General features: G+C 38.1%; 2 protein-coding genes across 4 annotated transcripts; one reads left to right on the top strand and one right to left on the bottom strand.

Moving 5' to 3' along the window:
• The first annotated feature begins 442 nt into the window (after window positions 1–442).
• LOC116248304 (uncharacterized) lies at window positions 443–13,574 on the top strand. Of its 3 annotated transcripts, XM_031621027.2 has the most exons (27): window positions 443–602; window positions 796–1,376; window positions 1,610–1,777; window positions 2,215–2,380; window positions 3,498–3,614; window positions 3,759–3,886; window positions 4,150–4,309; window positions 5,128–5,195; window positions 5,728–5,823; window positions 5,911–6,026; window positions 7,090–7,264; window positions 7,361–7,471; window positions 7,591–7,669; window positions 7,762–7,905; window positions 8,010–8,123; window positions 9,295–9,416; window positions 9,533–9,615; window positions 9,712–9,836; window positions 9,927–10,047; window positions 10,133–10,270; window positions 10,667–10,763; window positions 10,882–11,007; window positions 12,344–12,436; window positions 12,521–12,626; window positions 12,707–12,852; window positions 12,931–13,014; window positions 13,091–13,574. In XM_031621027.2, the coding sequence occupies exons 2-27, from the start codon at window positions 1,239–1,241 to the stop codon at window positions 13,217–13,219; spliced, it is 3,150 nt and encodes a 1,049-aa protein (XP_031476887.1). In that variant the 5' UTR covers window positions 443–602; window positions 796–1,238; the 3' UTR covers window positions 13,220–13,574. The 3 variants fall into 3 exon arrangements, 2 of the variants coding, with proteins under 2 accessions (XP_031476887.1, XP_031476888.1); XR_004170993.2 differs by lacking the exons at window positions 12,707–12,852; window positions 12,931–13,014; window positions 13,091–13,574 and having other exon boundaries at window positions 10,877–11,007; window positions 12,521–12,568; XM_031621028.2 differs by lacking the exons at window positions 12,344–12,436; window positions 12,521–12,626; window positions 12,707–12,852; window positions 12,931–13,014; window positions 13,091–13,574 and having other exon boundaries at window positions 10,877–12,337.
• A 2,694-nt stretch (window positions 13,575–16,268) lies between these two features.
• LOC116248306 (leucine-rich repeat extensin-like protein 4) lies at window positions 16,269–17,826 on the bottom strand. Its single transcript, XM_031621031.2, has one exon. It carries the CDS (start codon window positions 17,679–17,681, stop codon window positions 16,488–16,490), a length of 1,194 nt encoding a protein of 397 aa, XP_031476891.1. The 5' UTR covers window positions 17,682–17,826; the 3' UTR covers window positions 16,269–16,487.
• Window positions 17,827–19,083: the final 1,257 nt, after the last annotated feature.

The following is a 19,083-nucleotide window of genomic DNA, read 5'->3' as shown; positions in this document are numbered from 1 at the left end:
ATTGAGAAAATGCTGGATTTAAGATTGAAAAGGACTTGTCATAATCTTAAATCTATGGTGCTCAAATTCTAATAATCTCAAATCCAAAACTATCAAAAACTTTTGTAACCTCGACAGTGGGTGTACGAGTTTAGTGGGAAGGCCCCATGTTCATAATAAAGGGACGGCTTCCACCCCTCCCTTGTTATAAACTTTTTTTTTCATAATTACACACTTAACACAAATTCGCCTTTAAATAAATAAAAAAAAACTCATAAACTTGCATGGTCGTATCGTCGGCTTAGGAAAAGTACTCCCAACTTTTCCATATTATAAAGAGTAAAAATGTTTTGTTTCAACTGAGAGTCACAGCCGGTAAAATGATTTTTTCAATTAAGTAGGCATGAATTTGACAAATTTCCATAAGGTTGGGGTGCATGTTAAGAGAAAAACCTTCAAGAAACGGGCGACGAGGGTTTCCAATCGAGTCGCTTCGTCCCGCGTCTTTTCTCAACTCCCTCCGTATTTCCCCGCCCACTCCCTCCTCCTCTCTCTCCGGGTACTTCTTCCGCCTTCCGCTGGTTCTCTCCCGGCTCCCCGTCGTCGTCTTCCGGTCAGTCCAGGTACTCTCTCTCTCTGTGCCCTGCCTCGCAGTCTATATGGCCGTCGGAAGAGAAACTCGCGTCTGGGCTCTCTCCGTCTCCTGGCTGGCTCCGAGAGGGGCCAGCCTCGATTTTATGTGCGTGTGCGCGCCTGCGACCGTGCTAAGTTTGCTGTCATCTCAGATGTCGATTTTTTTTTTTTTTTGGTGACCAGATTACGATCGGGATTACTGTTGTCCGGAGAGTACAGTCACATTTGTCGGAACGTCTTCCCCATTGGGCTTCACGATTCCTTGCGTTATTGCAGCTAGTCAGGGAGAGCTGTTTGCTTGAATGGCATTATTTCGTCCCTCTGCATTCGGGAGATAGTATACACAATCACTTCGCGAGAAAAATCGACGGTACTTATTTCATAGTCGGATCAGTGGGAAATGCTTTTGGGACAAGTGAACTTAAAGGGTTACAAAGACACCGGTACATTTAACAGTTAAATTCATCGAAGACATTACGGCAGTCAAGCAGTTGGACACACCTAATTTAAAGGTGTATTTAACTGCTGTTTTTTGCTACCACATTAGCTGTCAGTGTTCATCCAAAGTGAGAGGTTCCCTACTGTAGAAAAAGAAAAGTGGGGACCTAGAAATCCGAAAATCTAGGATGGAGTTGGACACAACAAATTTCAAGGTGGAGCAACTCCTGAAGGAGGTTGAAGTGGATTATTCGTTGATCAAGAAGTCACTTGGTGATGCCTTATCGGCTATAGAAGAAACTGTGGCTAGCATTCCAGAGCAGAAGGTCACCTATTTCCCTCTCTTTACACCTCCATTAATTGCTAGTCCCGTTTGGTTGCTTCTTATTGTACCTCACTTTTCTTTTATTTTGCAGCATGTATGCCCATTCTATTATCTTGTGCATTTTATAGATGGTTTACCTCACCACTTTGTCAAGCTCTGCTATAAGTTGCAGGATTCTTCTCTGTTCCTCCCAGATCTTTTATTCCTTTGTTTTTGAGAGATTTCTTAATTCAGGTTGATGCTAGTCTAGCACCCAAATTCGTGGGGGACCTTGGTGTACCTGTTGATAAGGTAGAATTTATATTCAAAAAGCCGGAAACCTATCAAATAGTTGGAAGCTATGCAATTGAAGCAGTTGCGAAGCCAGTTACAAACGTTGATGTGCTTGTACGCATGCCTAAGGTAGTGCCTGTATAAGTAACTTCATTCTCTCTGTATTTTGTTTCATAAACATACTGCAGAACTAGCGCTGTTTTAAAGCATTGCAATCGTAACACAGATATTAACAATCCTGAGTATTTTATTAAACGAAGTTGTTGGAGTTTTTGAACTTTGTCATGTTCCGACAGCAACTTTTTTATCCTATTAGCAATACTGAAACAAGTTTGCTACCTACTCTTGTAGCTTCGGATCACAAAATTGCATTCTAATACGTTCAATTTTGTTGACTGGTGTAAGCAAATAAGTTTAACAAAAAGAAAAATGGACAGCAAAAAAAAAAAAAATTCCCCCAAGGAAATGAGCAATAGTGAAACACATTTTTTACTGCAAAAGTTTTTGGTCACTTTGCTAATAAAGATATTGTAGTAGTAAAATGATTAATTGGTTCCTTGATGTAGAGCTGCTTCCGCGAGAAGGACTTCTTGGATCACAGATACCACGCAAAAAGATGTTTGTACCTCTCTGTTATTGCAATGCATTTGAAATCATGCAGAATTGTCCGTGAACTACAGTGGTCAACCTTTCAGAATGAGGCGAGGAAACCAATTTTGGTTGTACATCTAGGTATGTTTACCTTATGCACCTTTGCGTATAATTTTTTAGTTTTGTAATTTATTTGGTTACAGTTTTTTTTTTTTGTATTTCAAATTTATTAATTCAAAGTTCAAACCATTGTCACAAATGTTGTTCTTGGGCTTTTAGTGACAAATTTTTTCAGATATTTTTCTTGGGAAAGTGTCAGAAAATTTTTGGAAAATAAAAATACTTATAAAAATTAGGTCAAAATGAATAAATGAGAAACCTAATAAGAAGACATAAAAAACTGGATAAAGTGATAAAAGTAATGTTTTAATGATGACAGGTATTTTAATTATAAGGTTAAAAAAGAGAAAATCGGGAAAACAAGGAAAAAAATATAAAAAACACAATAAAATTATTTTTACGTTTTTTTAAAAAAATGCCATTTTTTTTGTTTTCTCAAATTTTTGGTTAACATCATGATATTTTCAGTGATCCAAATTGTTTTTCTTCAAGCTTTTCTTCTGATCTGTATAAATTATAAAAAGATACAGTTGCTTCACCATAGCTTCATATTTTTGTTGATGATGGCCTATCTGGCAATGGAGATCAAATTTGAAGGTGGTTCTGTTAATACATAGAAGTTAGAAGTTAGAACTGTAATATTTGAAATTTTTTAAGCAAAAGAACAGAATTAAGAGCATTGAGAGGGCTTCAGTATGCAATGTTGGGTTACGTGCACTTAGCATATACGGAATTTCTTTCAATGATCTCCAAAGAGTGTATGTGTGTGTGCTTATTCTTTGAATGAATAGTGGTAAACATACAGGATGTGGAATTAGAAGCTTGTCTTGATTTATTACCTGATATGTTTCTTATAGTGTGGTGGTTGGTTATGGGGGGCATTTGCTTTATATATATATATATATATATATATATTCTTATTATTCGAACCTGTAACAATAACATGCAAGGCCATTGACTTAGAAGCATGTCTTGATTGATCATCTGACATGTTTTTTACAGTACGGTGGTTGGATATGGGAGGAATTTGGTTCATGTGCATCAAGCTTGTATCTTTTGATCATTATCAAAATTATATTGGGCTCTTTTACCTGGTTCTATTGGATCTTTTATGGCATTACTCCTTTCAAATTGGTAGGTCTTGATCTTGGGGCAGCGTCTGGGTTTCTTGTAAGGATCATCCCATGTACAGCTAATGTATTTGCAATTTCAAAGTTAGGTTTAAGCCGTAATAACATCCGCTCTGCAAACCAAGGTACTTGTCACTGTTCATCTGTAACTTGTTCTTGGTTTCTTTTTAACCTATGTTGTTAACTTGTTATCAATGAACTTTCTCCAAACATATGGTTGATCTGTGTAAGTTTAAATGAGTTTGTATTATGTAAATTTATTGAAGTAGATTCTCAAGCTTCACCCAATTACAACAGTAGCATATTGGAAGACATGTTTTTGGAGAGAACTGCAGATTTTGTCAAAGATATTTTTCTTGGGTGGAAGGACTTGAGCCAGGCATTACTCCTGTTAAAAGTAAGTTATCTAAAGTTATTGTTATGTCATTTATGTTTGCTTTCGAGCTGCTTTCATAATCAACTGAATTTACTTTCTGACTGTTTTCCTCAGCTTCTTCTCTTTTACGTCATTTTGTTTATTCAGGATAGACAACCTAGGTGGTTCACGTTGCATAATGACATCGATGAAATTGACAAATAAAACTTTGAGAATGGATTTGTTATTTAATTCTTTTTTCTCTAATGACCTTTACTGACAAACTTATAACTTGACAATTGCAGATTTGGGTTAGAAATAGAAGTTCCATATATACCCATGACTGCTTGAATGGTTTCCTGCTGTCTGTTATACTAGCATACCTTACAACAGATCTTGGTGGGGCTCGTGTCAGGCAGTCTATGAAGCCAATCCAGATATTTCGGGTGACTTTGGACTTCTTAGGTTTGTGCATCCTCCAGTTCATTTGCAAAGTTTTTGGACTTTTGCCTTGTTCTTGTTTGATTATTATTTATTAGGCTTCTTTGCTCTCTCCTTATTTCCATGTTGTATATATCGTGAGATTTATGACAGTTTTATTTGGATGTTTTTTAGTAGCAATAACTAACATTTTACCCTATCACATCCAATATCCAGTAAGTGGTCAAGAAAATCTTGGACAGCGTCACAGCAGCATGGTCAGACAAAGAAAAAGCTCTTCTTATGTTATTTGCTCTTTGACAGCATAAGCATGTATTTTCTTAATTCTTCCTATAAACAAAGAGCGTGTATTTATCATTCTAAGGAAAATTTCTAGTGGTACGCTTAAATCAGGGACTGAGTTATTGCTATTTTAAATTGTTAATTGATTAATGTCTCCTTGAATGTTGAATGTTTTTGTTATTGCTTACTTGTAGATTGGCATGGTTGATCGATATGGTTGCATATGATATCAGCATTAAACTTTTTCCTTAGTACATTTTTATCAGCTAATTTTTTCTGATTGGCATTCTTTGTCAATACTTTCATTTCCACTCCCTGCCATTTGATGGATATGGTTGCATATGATATTAGCATATTTTGTAAACCTTTTCCTTAGTACATTTTTATCAGCTTTTTTCTTCTTCTTTTTTTGTCTGATTGGCATTCTTTGTCAATGCTCTCATTTGCACTCCCTGCCATTGGAAAAAGTTCTCATTTAGGTTGGTCTCATTTTCTTTGCTTTTGAAAGAAATCCTGACATGCTAGTACAGTGTGTTGATTTCTTCTGCCAATTTCTGCAGCCACCTCAAAGTTGTTGGACAAAGTTTTGTTTCTTCATTCAGCATCCCAGCATAATATTTCAGAAGAGGTAGACTATCCAAATCTTTCTTGAGGTGGTTGCTTTTTGCTAGCAATTGAAAATTATGAGGTAACTATGAAGTATATCTGCAGCAGTGTTTTGTTTCTTAGAGAAGAAGTTTTTTTCCACCCTTAAGATACTCTTGTGGTGACATTCTTTCACTGAAATCTTAATTGCTTGGACAGTGAATATGTTCATACATCCTTAATTGTTATATATGCTAAATGCAGTTCTGATTCATGTTGTTCTGTTATACACCATCTGCAAATTCGAAGGAGAAAAGAAGAACTAGAAATTGTTTTCCTGTGGTTTACATAGGATATGTGTCAGTTCATCCATGTTTATCCAAAATTCAGGTTTATTCAAGTGGTTCATGTTATCTGTTGCGTCATGTACCTCACAATTTTGGGTTTTTTGATATGTACCTTCAAATTACTGTATCTGTAACTAAATTTTTAAAAATTCCATTCTGACAGCTACCTTTACTTACGTGCTGAATTTTTTTTCTTTGTTATGGAACTCTTTCTTTCAAAATTGACAGGAACAGAGGAAGTATATGCAGGTATTTAGTTTTTCATTGTGTGATCCATTTGGTTTTAACCTTGCATTCAGAATGACCAGGAGTGCCTTGCTGGAGGTATCTGTTTTTCAATGATCTTAGTTTTTTCCCCCTTTTCCCCTTTTTGCTCGATTTCATGATGAAATGTTTGCAACCATTTTCCAGCTTCGGGATGAGGCCAGATGGACGCTTAATTGCATGGACAAACAAAACGATGCCGGTTTTGAAGAAGTTTTTGTAGTCAGGGTAGACTTTGCTGCCAAGTTTGATTATTGTATAAGGTATGCTTCGTAAAATGGTTATCTGAATAAGTTGGATTATTGCAACATTGTGTGTTATCCTTGTCTAAATTAATGTTACATTTGTTATTATCAAAGTGCATCATAAAGATTTCTGTATTTCTGGTATTGCTTGCTTGTGGCATGTCACAAGGAGAAGAATTATTTGCTTCTTTTTTTGCACCTTGGGAGTTCAAAAGACTTCTGTGTTGTTGGATGTAGCTAATGTTAATAATCTGACTTCAGAAATTTGGTATAGTAATGATGCATGGTGTGATAGTCCACTAAGCAGGAATTTTTGTCCCGGAATAACACGATGGAGGCAATAAGCTGCATAAGTGGGAGAAAGGAGTCCGTTTTTTTGAAAGAGTGGCATTTAGGGAGGAGGAAAAGACAAATGGTGATGGACAAGTTTCTTTGCAAGATATTTGCCTGGATTCATTTTGGTGTTCAGGTCTCTTGTCATATACATGCACGGGCATTGCACCTTGATGATCTTGAAAGTATCCTTCACTATTCTTCTAGATCTTCCATACATGACACAGAAAGTGCTGCTCTTGACCGATCATCTTGTTCAACATCCTGTATAAATTGAGATTATGATCTGTATGGACGTTATCTATCTTTCCTTGCTTTTGAAGATGATTTATGTTGCTATGTTTCTATAGCTGTGCATGCAATTTTGTTCAGTTACGTCTGATCTCTCAACTTGCATTCTGGATATCAACTTTCTCCGCTTTTTATCAGTCTTTTCTTGAGTTTTTCTAGTTTTCAAAATTTATTATGGTAAGCAAAAGGGGTTCTCCACTTACATGTTCTATATTTTCTTTTGCTTCACTTTGTTTTATTTGGACCTGAAGAATAATAACAGGAAATATTCGAGGACTTCATTGGACAAGAACATTTATTAAATTATGTTGGAATTTTGCCATATTAGTAAAAAGTACATGCATTCTGTTGGGCTTGTAATTTGCTTGGTGAAACTGGGATTCCATTACTTTTTGATTATTTTTTTTGTCTGATGAGCGATTCCATTACCGTGATTAACTTTTATGTGTTTTGTCAGGATATACTTGAAAGATGATGATGATACCAAAGCATCAAAACCTTGCTTGGATAAGGAGCTGTGGAGGATCTCTGAGGGGAATGTTTACTCTCTTTTGGTAGAAGGGCTCAGTGATAGGGCAAAATTTGTCCGGGCAGTTTGGAGAAATGTGCCCCCTGAATGGAGTTTAGAAGATGTTAGTTTTCCTAATTAATGTACAGCTTTAACTTAGATGCCATGTTCTCCAGAATGACCTGATCTTTTCTAAAGTATGCCTTCTTTTGGTTGACAGGGGCTCAAAGGGCTTGGTGATGGACCCTTAATTGTTGGGATCGTGATCGCTTCTTCTGAGAAGGGTTTCCGATTAAAAGATATTGGCCCAAATCCAGAGAACAAAGAGGAGGCAATGAATTTGTCATTTGATTTCATATTGCTAAAAAGTTAAAATAAAAGTTATTAGCCTATTCGTTTTGTTGAGTCACTTGATCTTTGTTGTCATGACAATCTCTTTGTACATTACAGGTTATTAAATACAAAAAATTTTGGGGATCTAAAGTTGAGACACGACGTTTTCTAGATGGAACTATTGCAGAATCTGTAGGTATTGCTTTCTATTATTTACTATGTGATTGTAAGTAGGAGGGTACCATCTGGGACACACTATGGATATTGGATCTTTGCCCTTTTTGACAGTGTGGGAGTTTCGTGAATGGGAAAATCATCTTATAATAAAGGCAATTGCTGAGCATATTCTTTCTTCCCATCTTGCCATTCCGAAGGAGCGGATTGTTGTTGTTTGTGATCAGCTTGATTTTTGTCTTCTAAATGGGTCAAGAGGTATTGTCACAAAACTTTCTCTTTTTGGCTTAATTTTGTGATGATCTTTGGTCCTCTGTCAAATTAGGTATACCAGAGTAACAAGTAGCTTCTGAATTCTGCAGACACAATTTCATACTCCGGTGATATCGGAAAGGCATTTGATGTTCTATCCAAACGTTTGCGGAGCCTAGAAGATCTCCCTTTGCGAATCTCTAGTGTGCAGCTATTAGACTCAGGTTTCCAAGCATTTCATTATGATTTCCTCCCCAATGTTTAAGTTGGGGTTGACAGTTTCAGTTTGGTTGGAATCAACTCATTGATAACTTGATTGTTGTTAGTTTCATATTGGGTTGGAAACAACTCATTGGTAACTTGGTAGTCAGGTGAAGAAACAGAATATTGGTCATCACTGGCATTTGATTGGTCCTTTTATATGTTACTATAATGAGCAAGTCATGGAAGCAAAGTTTCTTTTGTCAACAGAGCATCCATGCAAGACTTGAACAGATAATCTCGCTCATGACAACATGTGTAGCTTATGAACTCTATGAGACAACTTCTTACATGGTTACATGCTTTTGGTGTGGCGGCACCCGCATCGGCCTACACGAGGCAAACTTTGGAATCAAAAGGAGGGGCGTGCCTTGGTCGTATGCGGAACGGCTCATGGCTGGTCTGGCTTTCGGCTCGGGGCATGGTTTGGTGCCAGCCACGATGGTGGCTGAAGCCTAGGCGGTTGATCCTGCTTGCAGAACGTTGTTGTCGTGGCCGAGGAATGATGGTGCGCGCCTTTGTGGTGCATTGCTTGCAGTACCTCCATGCTTGTGGCACCATCTGGCGGGCTTCCCATCCAGCCCATTTTGAAACATGGACCAAGGAGTCTGACGTGTACTACACAGTTTGGAATGGATTCATGGTCGGATTGAGATTCATACTTTTAGCCAATCCTAATTTAGAGCCAACTTTTCTGTTGGAAATATTGACCTTATCCAACTAATTCTTCAATAATTCCCAGAATTGAATCAACTACAGTGTAAGACAATGCGAAAAGTTGGGCTTGAAGATGACAAATTACATGTCAATATGTCATTCTTACATGATGTAAGAGTAAGTAGTATGTCACTGAGTTGTCTAGTGGCTCTGATTCCACTGACTCCAATTCTTGTGGAAAGTTCCGTGTGGGATGACTAGAAAGATTTGTCTTAGTGCCAATCAAGTGTAACTGTGTCATCAACTTGCTTGGGTCCTTTGGTTTGCTGTCTTTTCTTTTTTCTTTCCTTCGTTATTGTGCATGGAAAATAAAATTATTTGGGGTTATTTATTTGCTGTCTTACTTAATAATCTAAGTTCATTGACTGTATCTCCTGCATACTTATTATGTCTCCTTGGGGTGTTTCATATTCTTAGCATCTCGGCGCGCATCAGTCTTCCCTCCTGAACCTCATCCCCTTGCTCATGAAAAGGACGTTAGGCTTGGAAGCAGAAGTGCCATTCCAACTTGTGTCCAGCCAATGGAAGTTATGATTCAGGTATTATCTGATTCTTTACTATTGCATTGATCACACCAATGACAGTTCATGACCATATGACATACTGACTGGGTACATTCTGGTGGGATATTCTGTGTTTGATTTCTTGTTTGTAGTTGGAAGGGTCAGGAAATTGGCCATTGGATAGTATTGCATTAGAGAAGACAAAGACTGCTTTTCTTCTCAAGATTGGAGAAAGGTAATTAGTGCAGTTTCAATATGCCGTTCGATACATTAAATTATCATTTCCTATTGCTTCCTGTTCGTTTCAGTTGATTGGACTTTGTTCTTGCAGTTTGCAGAAGCACTGGAGAATGATGTGTATAGCTACTAAAGATGAGGTGAATGTCCTACTGTCAGGCTATGCATTTCATCTTAGACTTTTGCATGAGAGAGATAGAAGCTTGCTGAAAAAACAAGGTAGATGTCCTTAGTAAACTCACTATTCAGTCTTACTCTATCCTGGTACTTGGAAATTGTTCTATTTGACTCCAATTTGTTTGTAAACAGGAATGGGCACCCTAATACATAACACAACTCCTGTAGACAATGATCTGTTTCTCCAAAGTTGCCATTCTTCTATGTTGAATGGTTTGCAAGGACGATACCCTATCTATGGGCCAGTTGTTCGGTGAGTTTGAGATGGCCTAATACACATTTGGAATAGGATTCCAAAATAAATTGGGTACTGATTTTTTTCCCCTTGTGATGTGAAGCCTTGCCAAACGGTGGGTTGCGTCCCACTTATTTTCCAATGTTCTGAAAGAGGAAGCAGTTGAATTGCTGGTTGCTTACTTGTTTCTGAAGCCTTTTCCATTTTATGCTCCATTTTCACGGGTAGCTGGATTTTTAAGGTACACATTTTTCAATCTCTCTTCCAGAATGATAGTTATTAAATGCCTCTTTAATCTGAGATTAATTGACCTTCAGATGTGTCAAGATTGGCACCCTTTTTGTTCCAGTTATCATCCTTGAATAATCATGTCCGTGCTAATGGGCAATCTTAGGCTCCCATATAGTGAAATAGTCACTGTTGGAGAAAACATCATTACACAATAAATGAGAAACCTGGATGAACCATTTTTCTCTGAAGAACTTACCCAAGAAACTGCTGAAGAATGACAAAAAGAAAGTTTCTTTTGTTGCTTTTGTATGTCATGTTTTGCATCCTTTTTATTATTGCATTGTATCATTAGTCATTACCCTGCCTCTGCATTAATTTTGTCGATACTTTGCTTGACTTTTTGAAGATTTCTGCGTTTGCTGTCTGAGTATGATTGGGCCCACACCCCATTAATAATTGATGTAAATGGTGATCTCACGTTACAAGATGAAGCAGAAATAAATGTAAGTTTAGCAGATCATTTAGTGGCTTTAACTTGTTTGTCATTTTTTTCAGAACCACAATGAATTATCATTCTTTTCTTTTCTTGTTCGTTATTTTTTACTATGACTGTTAGAGCAGGAAAATTTCAGTCAGATCAGAAAATCTAATGAAGCGAATGCTGATAATGAACTATCAGCACTGTTCTTGGCCACAAAGTATGATAAGAAGTCTGAAGCTTGGACAAAGTTATCCCCTAGTACAACAGTATGTGGTGCTAACTTTTCTGTTTACCTAGTCAATAACCGGTGTCTTTTTTGGTTCATGATAACCTAGCGGCTATGGCATGTGGTTTTTAATCCAACTTAATTTGTTCATTTGGTTAACCATTCCACCATCTCGTCTCTTTTATATGATTGGCTTTCTTTGTGACCAGGTATTTCGTTATTCCTTCTGTTTCTTTTAAGATGAGGATTTGTTGGTTTTGCTCGAGTATGTGCTCACTGGTCTTGTATCTTCAACATTTAGCTGGTTTATGTGGAATCTTCCTTGATTTGTAATATATGTGGTATCATTCTGTGTTAAAATGCCACTTGCGCATTACAGGTATCTACTTCTAGTATTTTCAGCTACCTAAGCTGTTGATATAGATGGAATCTGAAGAAAATTCAGCCTACATGATGTGCTTGTTTTTTGCTGATATAAAAGTTGTTTTGAGGTTTAAACCCCCAGATGAGAGCATGTCCAAAAGCTTCATAGTTCATAGAAGGCCCTTTTAGTTATGCGGCTTCCAAGGGTGGATGAATTTGCTGCCAATTGAGAAGTGTAGAGGCACGGATGATGCATACAGAAACATATACATACACATGATGTGTGTATTTATGTAAGTGTGTGTATATTTGTACAGAAATCTGTGGGAAAAAAAGGTAAACAAAGTAAAACAAACTGGGGATTCATTCATATAATTCCCGAATAGGGGGGAATTATACTCATACCCTAAAGGTCATTTCTTGGAGAAAAAATTCAGCAATAAATTGTTTTTTCCTTATTTCCATGATATGCAATTGAGTTGTCATGCTGCATTGGGCAACTTGTCTGATTACATATGCTAGAGACATGGATCGTTATATTGTATGCACCAAAATGAGCAGCAATTTGTGGCGTTGATTATAGGTAGCTGAAAGGTAAAACTTCTAGTTGCCACAGGATGATGGGCTTGTGGATATGTTGGTGATAGACAAGAGTCTTGCAAAACAAGCATGCACGGGCACTCCAATCCGTTTAGTAACCTTGTATGTGTCCATGTGTGGGTAGGTTAGTTTTTCCTCTTTAATTTTTCTGAGCTTTCTGAGGCCATGTTCATCACACTGGCCATGTGTGCTATTAACATGAATATTGCACGAATGAATAATTTTGAAAATTGAAGCCAATGCTTACATTTGATGATGAGTCCATTTGTGTCCATACAAGAGAATGTAAGTTGAAGGGATACAGGTTTCTCTACTTCAATTATTTTTAGTTGTACTATAGGTTTTAAAATTTGTCATAGTACGAGCTCACAAAAGTCAACAAGGCCATTTTGGCACGTTGGTAATGTATGCAGGTCTTGAAAAGAATTGTCGCCTATGCCCGTAGTGCGGACAGTTTTGTGACAGAGATGATTTTACAGGGCGAGAGTGGCCAGAAGAAGTGGGAGGTGAGTCCTTTGTGTTTCCATGCAGCTAATCTTTTGTAGTGTTAAGTGGGAGAAAACAGACCCTAAGTGGAACTTGCTCTGCAGTCTTTATTCAGAACTCCCTTGAAGAATTATGATGCTGTAATCTTGCTTCATGAGGATAAACTTGCACATCCAGAGCGTCTCCTTTTCTCCTCCGACCTCAATTTAGGTAGGTTGAAGGACTGCCTTTAGATGAGTCGGACAGTTTCTTTTGTTCCTCAGAAATGTTAAATGTGCTTGAACCATTAGGCATGAGGCCGCTTGTTCATGGGAATGGTAGCAAGGCCTTTGCCCCATATCTCCCGCTGAAGGATCTGATTAGCAATCCCCAAGAAGCAAAAAAGAAGCTGATGGTAAACTTCGATCCTGCAAAGTGTCTTGTAGAAGACATAAAGGTAAACATATTGCTTACTGCCTGCCTGAAGAACAGTTCTCTTTATTGGTTCTGAAACTCGCATCTTGATTATTTGCAGCAAGAGTTTCCTGGTATTTTTGGATTGTGGTATGATGCCCTCAGTGGTGACGCCATTGGCCTGACGTGGGAGAATCCATCAAAGGTGATGGCTGTTGCTTGCCCTAAGTCGTGGTTTCTTAAAAGTGCTATATAAACTAACAGATGATTGCATTTCTCAGAGGAGGAAAATCGAAGGTAATGGTGCTTCAACTGCGCAGGGATCCATTGAGCTTCTCAAACGTGTGGGTGATGCTGGTAAAGGGTTGGTAAAAAGCATTTATCTTCTAAGGCCTCCTAGAAATCACTGACATAAATTCCGCATACAAGCTTGTGCTTGAGCACACTCATGGCTGACCCCAACTTCGCCCCAGGCCAGAGAGAGAGAGAGATTCTTTAAGTTATATGGAGTATTTCCTCCAATAATTCTGCTGTTATTCATGCTCAATTGCATATTGTCAAGCGATTGGTTTTGTAAACAACAGCTCTGCTGATCTTGCTAGAGGATAGGGGTTTGACATCGCAATGCGATACTCGGGGTGGATTGTCTTGGCATTGAGGCAAGGGTGGCAGCATCGGTGCCTTCCTATGAGAAAAAGAAAGTTCATTATTATTGCGAGGACTCTGCAATCGATTATTCTTGTTAAGATCATTTTGTTCATTAGAGATCTTAATGGATCTGGTTTGGTTTCGAGGTGAATCTTGCGACATTCTAAAAGTCAGGAATAAATATAGCTTCAGATTTGTTAGTAGTATCCGGAATCCGAATTGACGTGTTTAGATTGGTAGTCTGAGCGGCTTGCGGCTTCTGCTCGAGTACTATATTATACTCGATTTAAGACTGGGCATCCACCTGACATGGAGTTGGGCTCATGTCGAGCTACGGCCTGACCGGGGCTTGGCTTGGCCTGTTTAAAATTAATATAAAGTAATGTATAAATATAATAACTTAATAAGCATAATAAAATAATATTAAATGTAAGTTATCGGGTTGAATTTGGTCAGCTTGGTATGACAACTAATCGGGTCTGTTTGACACTCAAATTTTGATCTGACAACTTATCGGGTCGGCCGGACACTCAACATTTGATCCTGGGCTTGAAACTGAGTTGGGTTAATTATCAAATATCCATCGAATGTTGGATGCCTAACCCAATTATCCAGCCTTACTCGACTCCCTTTGTCAAACTTACCGAGCACGTGGTTGGTTCCTTTTCATAGGGTTCATATTCTAAAGCTGTTTGTATGAAATTTTGTAGGTATCAGCAATTCATTCGGATGTGTTATAAGTGTATTCACCAATCTCATCCTCCAAATCTGCTCAGACGTCATTGTTAAATCAAAGTCCCATCTGTTAATTTCACCAAAACATAGAAAAATGTGGTTATTTCTGCATGAATTTACTCTCAACTCAAACTCCTTCCAAGATAACCCTACTGTCAAATTCTTTGCAGCAGGATATGAAAGGATATTTCTGGGTAAGAATTAACATTCATCCATTTATTTACAAAACCTAACTAGGTGCTAGGGGAATTTCAAGCATCATCGATTTATGATCGTATTCTTCCGAATCAATCTATTTTTTCGTGAAATAAACAGGGTTTACTTCATACAGAAAGATCACGCTCAATGCATTGTCAACATGCTCTTTGTTGTGAAAAAAAAAATGCAATTGTCCACGTAGTATCGGCAGTAGGAGGAAGCAACTTTTCTGCACGTATGGGGAATGCATTATTTTGACTCCTTTTAGTTAGGCACCGCGTTTGATTGCAGTATGTGTATTCTCTTCCAACGTGGCCCAGAAGATATGTTGTTCAAATTTTTTTTATTGAAAACATGTTTTAGATTAAACTTGAATTTCCATAAAAAAAAATGTACTGCCATTTGAGCTGTTTTTCGAAGGAAAAACATATAAATAATGAACTAATCAATGTAAATAGCCGACAACTAACAGATGCATAAATTTAAACTGAACGAATCTTGCATCCTACAAACTTACAAATTTTACATACTCCTTTGTAACAAACTCAATCACGTCAGCACATAACACACACACACATATATATATATATATATATATATATAAAGGGACATGTAAGGTATATAAGATTTGTTATTCCTACATATACTTATATTTTTGCGTCGCCCATATTTTTATGTACCCTAGTGTGAGAGAAATTTTTTAGAAAATGATTGCGCACGATGGAAAGTTGATGAGCGGGTTATCACTCACAAACCGAAGAGCAGTAGTGGGTGATCCTAATATGTGGATGACACCGCGCCACACTCTATAAAGATGCAACTTCTTCCTCTTTTATGGTCACATCATGGTCCACTATCAGTGTGGAATAAAAAATTTTGCCTGAAAAAAAAAAACACTAATCTAAAACTTTCAATATATATATATATATATATATATAATCAAATATTAAATACAACAATGTCAAAATAAAAGTATTTTGTGACGCTAGCATGAGCAATTGGCCACACTGAACCAAATGTAGCTCTGCCACTGTCCACTACCTTTGTTGACAAGGCCTTCCAAGGCCTCCATTGCTGAGAACTAGAATAATGTCACCACCATCCTAGGCTTAGGTCGCCGCGGAAACACCAGTGATGGGTGGGATCCAATATATGGAGTGCCCACCACTCGACTCGACGCATCCATCTGATTGGTAAACAGATAACTTCACTACTCTTGTGCCCTTTTCCTTTGTTTCAGTTGATATTATTTCTCGATTTCAAGTTTCCATTCTCTGACTTCAACATTCTAAAAACCGTAGCACAAAAGCAGCTTTTCCTTTTCTTTTTTTTTTCCTCCTTTCATTATTAGAAGAAATACTTGTTTGATTTGTTCTTTTGACAATGTTTGGGCTAAAGTTATTGGTAAATCTCATTTTCATGTTACTATACATTTGTGCCTTTAGCTACTAAGTTTGTGCTCAAATCCACCTTTCCGATAAGGATCGGAATCCAAGCTATTGGCGACGACAAGTTATGCATTTTCTATATGAAATGTATTCATTCTGAGTAGGAAAAGGTGACCCTTTGGTGTTTAAGTTCTATAGACCCTGGTTGTATGAGTGTTTCATGAATTTATCACAAAAGTTTTGGCAGGTTCAAAAAACACTAAGATTAGTGTTTTATGAAACTACTCAAAAAAAATTGAGACATGATTATGAAACATTTGTAAAGTGTTCGAGCTGCCAAATAACTCCTATAAAAGTTGGTTTATGTTTGGTAACAAGCGACACTTTCCTCTAAAAAATGAGTGAAACAAACGCCTTGTAAAGGAACCATCCGAGTAAAACTAGTTGCATCCCCTTCTCATTTTTAAAATTAAAGCTAAATTTTAAATGTCAAATTGTTCTCATTAAAAAAAATAAAAAGGAAAAATATTAACCACCATTTTCTGTGTCAAGATTGCACATGGGAGGCACTCCAAATTATATATTAACAGAGAAACACGAAGGATACGGAAAAAGATGAAACGGATCCAACATGGGTCACCAACGTACTACCCAATCCAATATTAAGGGAGGAAGAGTTTAGCCGCAGAAACGACAAGCAATCTCATTCTCACGGCCAATGTGGACCTCGAATCCGGTGCCCTCGCAGATTCGGATCCACGCCAATGGTGCTGAAAGATAACTGCGGTGGAGGGCGCGGCGGCGGTGGCAGCGCTGGTGGTGGCGGTGGGAAGCAGCTGAAATTAGCACAGTCCACTGGCTGCCGCAAGAATGAGAGACACTCCTCCTTTGGCCGTTGCTCCGGCCGGTCCAAGATGCAGTTCTGCGCGTCGGAGACGATCAGTGCTGCCTGCTTCGGCAGGTTCAAGCAGGCTGGAGGCTCGCGAACGAAGAAATTATATGAGTACGTGAAGTTCTGGAGTGCCGGCAGATGGCAGATGGTAGCCGGAATCTCGCCGGACAGCTTGTTGTGGGCCACGTTCAATTGTTCCAGTTTGTTCAACGCTCCTAGGCTGTCGGGCAAAGGTCCCACGAACTCGTTGTACCCGATGTCTAAAACCACCAACTCCGTCAGGTTTCCGATTTCCTCGGGAATACAAGACGTCAGCGAGTTATTGAGCAACAAGAGTTCGCTGAGGGTCGAGCCCATCCGGCCTATGGACTTGGGCAGGCAACCCCTTATGTTGTTGTTAGCAAATACAACGACGGAAACCGTCGAGTTTCCGAAATTTTCCGGGATCGTCGACACAAAATTGTTATCATTTATGAATAAGACATCTAAATTCATCTCAAAAAGCGCCGGCGGGATCCTCCCCTCGAATGCGTTGAATCGGATGTCCAAGAATTTGAGCGATGGTAGGCAGAGTACGACCGAGGGGAAGTAGCCGTAGAACCGGTTGTTGCTCAGGTCAAGCTCATAGAGCAAGCGAAGGTTTGTAAATGATATCGGTACGAAGCCGTAAAACCGGTTAGAATTGATATGGAACAAAGCTAGATCACTTAAGAGGCCGAGCTTCTCCGGCAAGTAGCCGCATATATCAAAGTGATTGAGGTCTATTCCGGCCACCACAGTGGTAGAATTGTCGTCAAGGGCCTTGGCGCAGAAGACGCCGGTATACCGGCACACGTCGTATCCTACCCAGGTTCCGGTGACGTTATTCGGATCGGAATGTATAGACAGCTTCCATACCTGAAGAGCTATGTATGCATTTAGGAGCCTGGGGTTCAAGAAGAACCAGGCTGAGGAAATGGACCAACAAGAGATGAAGGAGCAAAAGAGGAGGAAAGTAAGCTTTGGTGCCATTAATGCAGTACGTTGATGATCATGAATCCATAGCTGAATCACCTGAAAGGGGATCAAAAGAAGAGGTTAAGAACAGGCATGCAGAGTAGGAAAGAAGAGAACCAAAGGGAAGAATTAAGAGACGATGGGCAGTGCCAATACGGAAAGCTGGTAGGATTTATGTAGAATGCATCCACGAAAAGAGAAAAAGTAGTGGCATGTGGAACATGATCTTAACATAATGATTAATGACCACCAAATATGAAAGTTTCAAAGTGGGGTGTGGTAATAGGCCATTGTGTTGCAACCAGCCCTTCAAGCTCTCCTTTTCTTGTAGTGGTGCATATAATGGATCACATAATGTGTGTGTGTGTGTGTGAGAGAGAGAGAGAGAGTACTGTTTATGAAGATTCTGGTGGTCTGAGGGCAACCTTGTAATTGACCTTTGCATGTAAAGATAGTAAAAGGGACGTTTTTACCTTTGATCCCAAAGCTAGTCTATATACTTTGCAAGTTCCGCACTTTAGGTGTTCTTACCATTTAAAGAATGAACTTCTCCTTTAAAGTGCAGTTGTTTTGACAGTTCAATAAGATACTTGTTGTTTTAGAGGGGAAAAAACGCCAATAATGTTAAAATATAAAAATAATACATTTTCCCATTTGATCCAATATGTGAACGTGACAAAATCCTTCATCCCTGAGAAGTTCAATCAATATACTGGTTTTGGTTTAGCAACTGCTTAATTCATAATATATATAGGAGAATTCTACAACATGTGGAATATTGTCGGATGACTAAAAAATTAAAAATTCATCCGTGAAAGTACCACAAAATCATTGCTAAAGCTCTATGAACCATTGATGTGTTATAAACTGTCCTTAATACCCATATAGGGACTGTTTTTCAATGACTGTCTTTTAAATTTCTAGTCATCCGCAACATTCGACATCCAGCAGTTTTGTATCCATGTGCATATAGTATTTAGTAATGAAATGGTGTGCTCATAATGTTTTAGAGCTCATGTATTGTGTAATCAATGCTTAAAATTTATTTGAGCAAGTATTCGAACGAGTAAACAGCTTACAATATTGAAAAGGCATGTTGAAATGCGAAGTAATACTTAACGTCTTATAACGCATTAAAAAATCATGATTAATTTCCAAAGAAGATCACTCAAATAATGATTTGTGACATTAAAACTATGCTTTATGTATCCATGCATTAGAATCAGGCTAGATCATTGTTTTTTAGCATATGACACACACAAGGGCACACCGACACTTAAGAAACTGAGTTTTTCTTCCCTCTATGTATATAAGAAAAATCTATTCCAATCCAAAATAATAAAATATATACTTATTTATACATTAGTGTACTTATTTATACTTATAATTACATGTGTTCTAAAGAAACTGAGCATAT

This window comes from Nymphaea colorata, chromosome 2 (assembly GCF_008831285.2).
Source record: "Nymphaea colorata isolate Beijing-Zhang1983 chromosome 2, ASM883128v2, whole genome shotgun sequence".
NCBI lineage: Eukaryota > Viridiplantae > Streptophyta > Magnoliopsida > Nymphaeales > Nymphaeaceae > Nymphaea > Nymphaea colorata.
The sequence above is the reverse complement of the archived record's forward strand: the minus strand, read 5'-3'. Positions and strand labels throughout refer to the sequence as shown.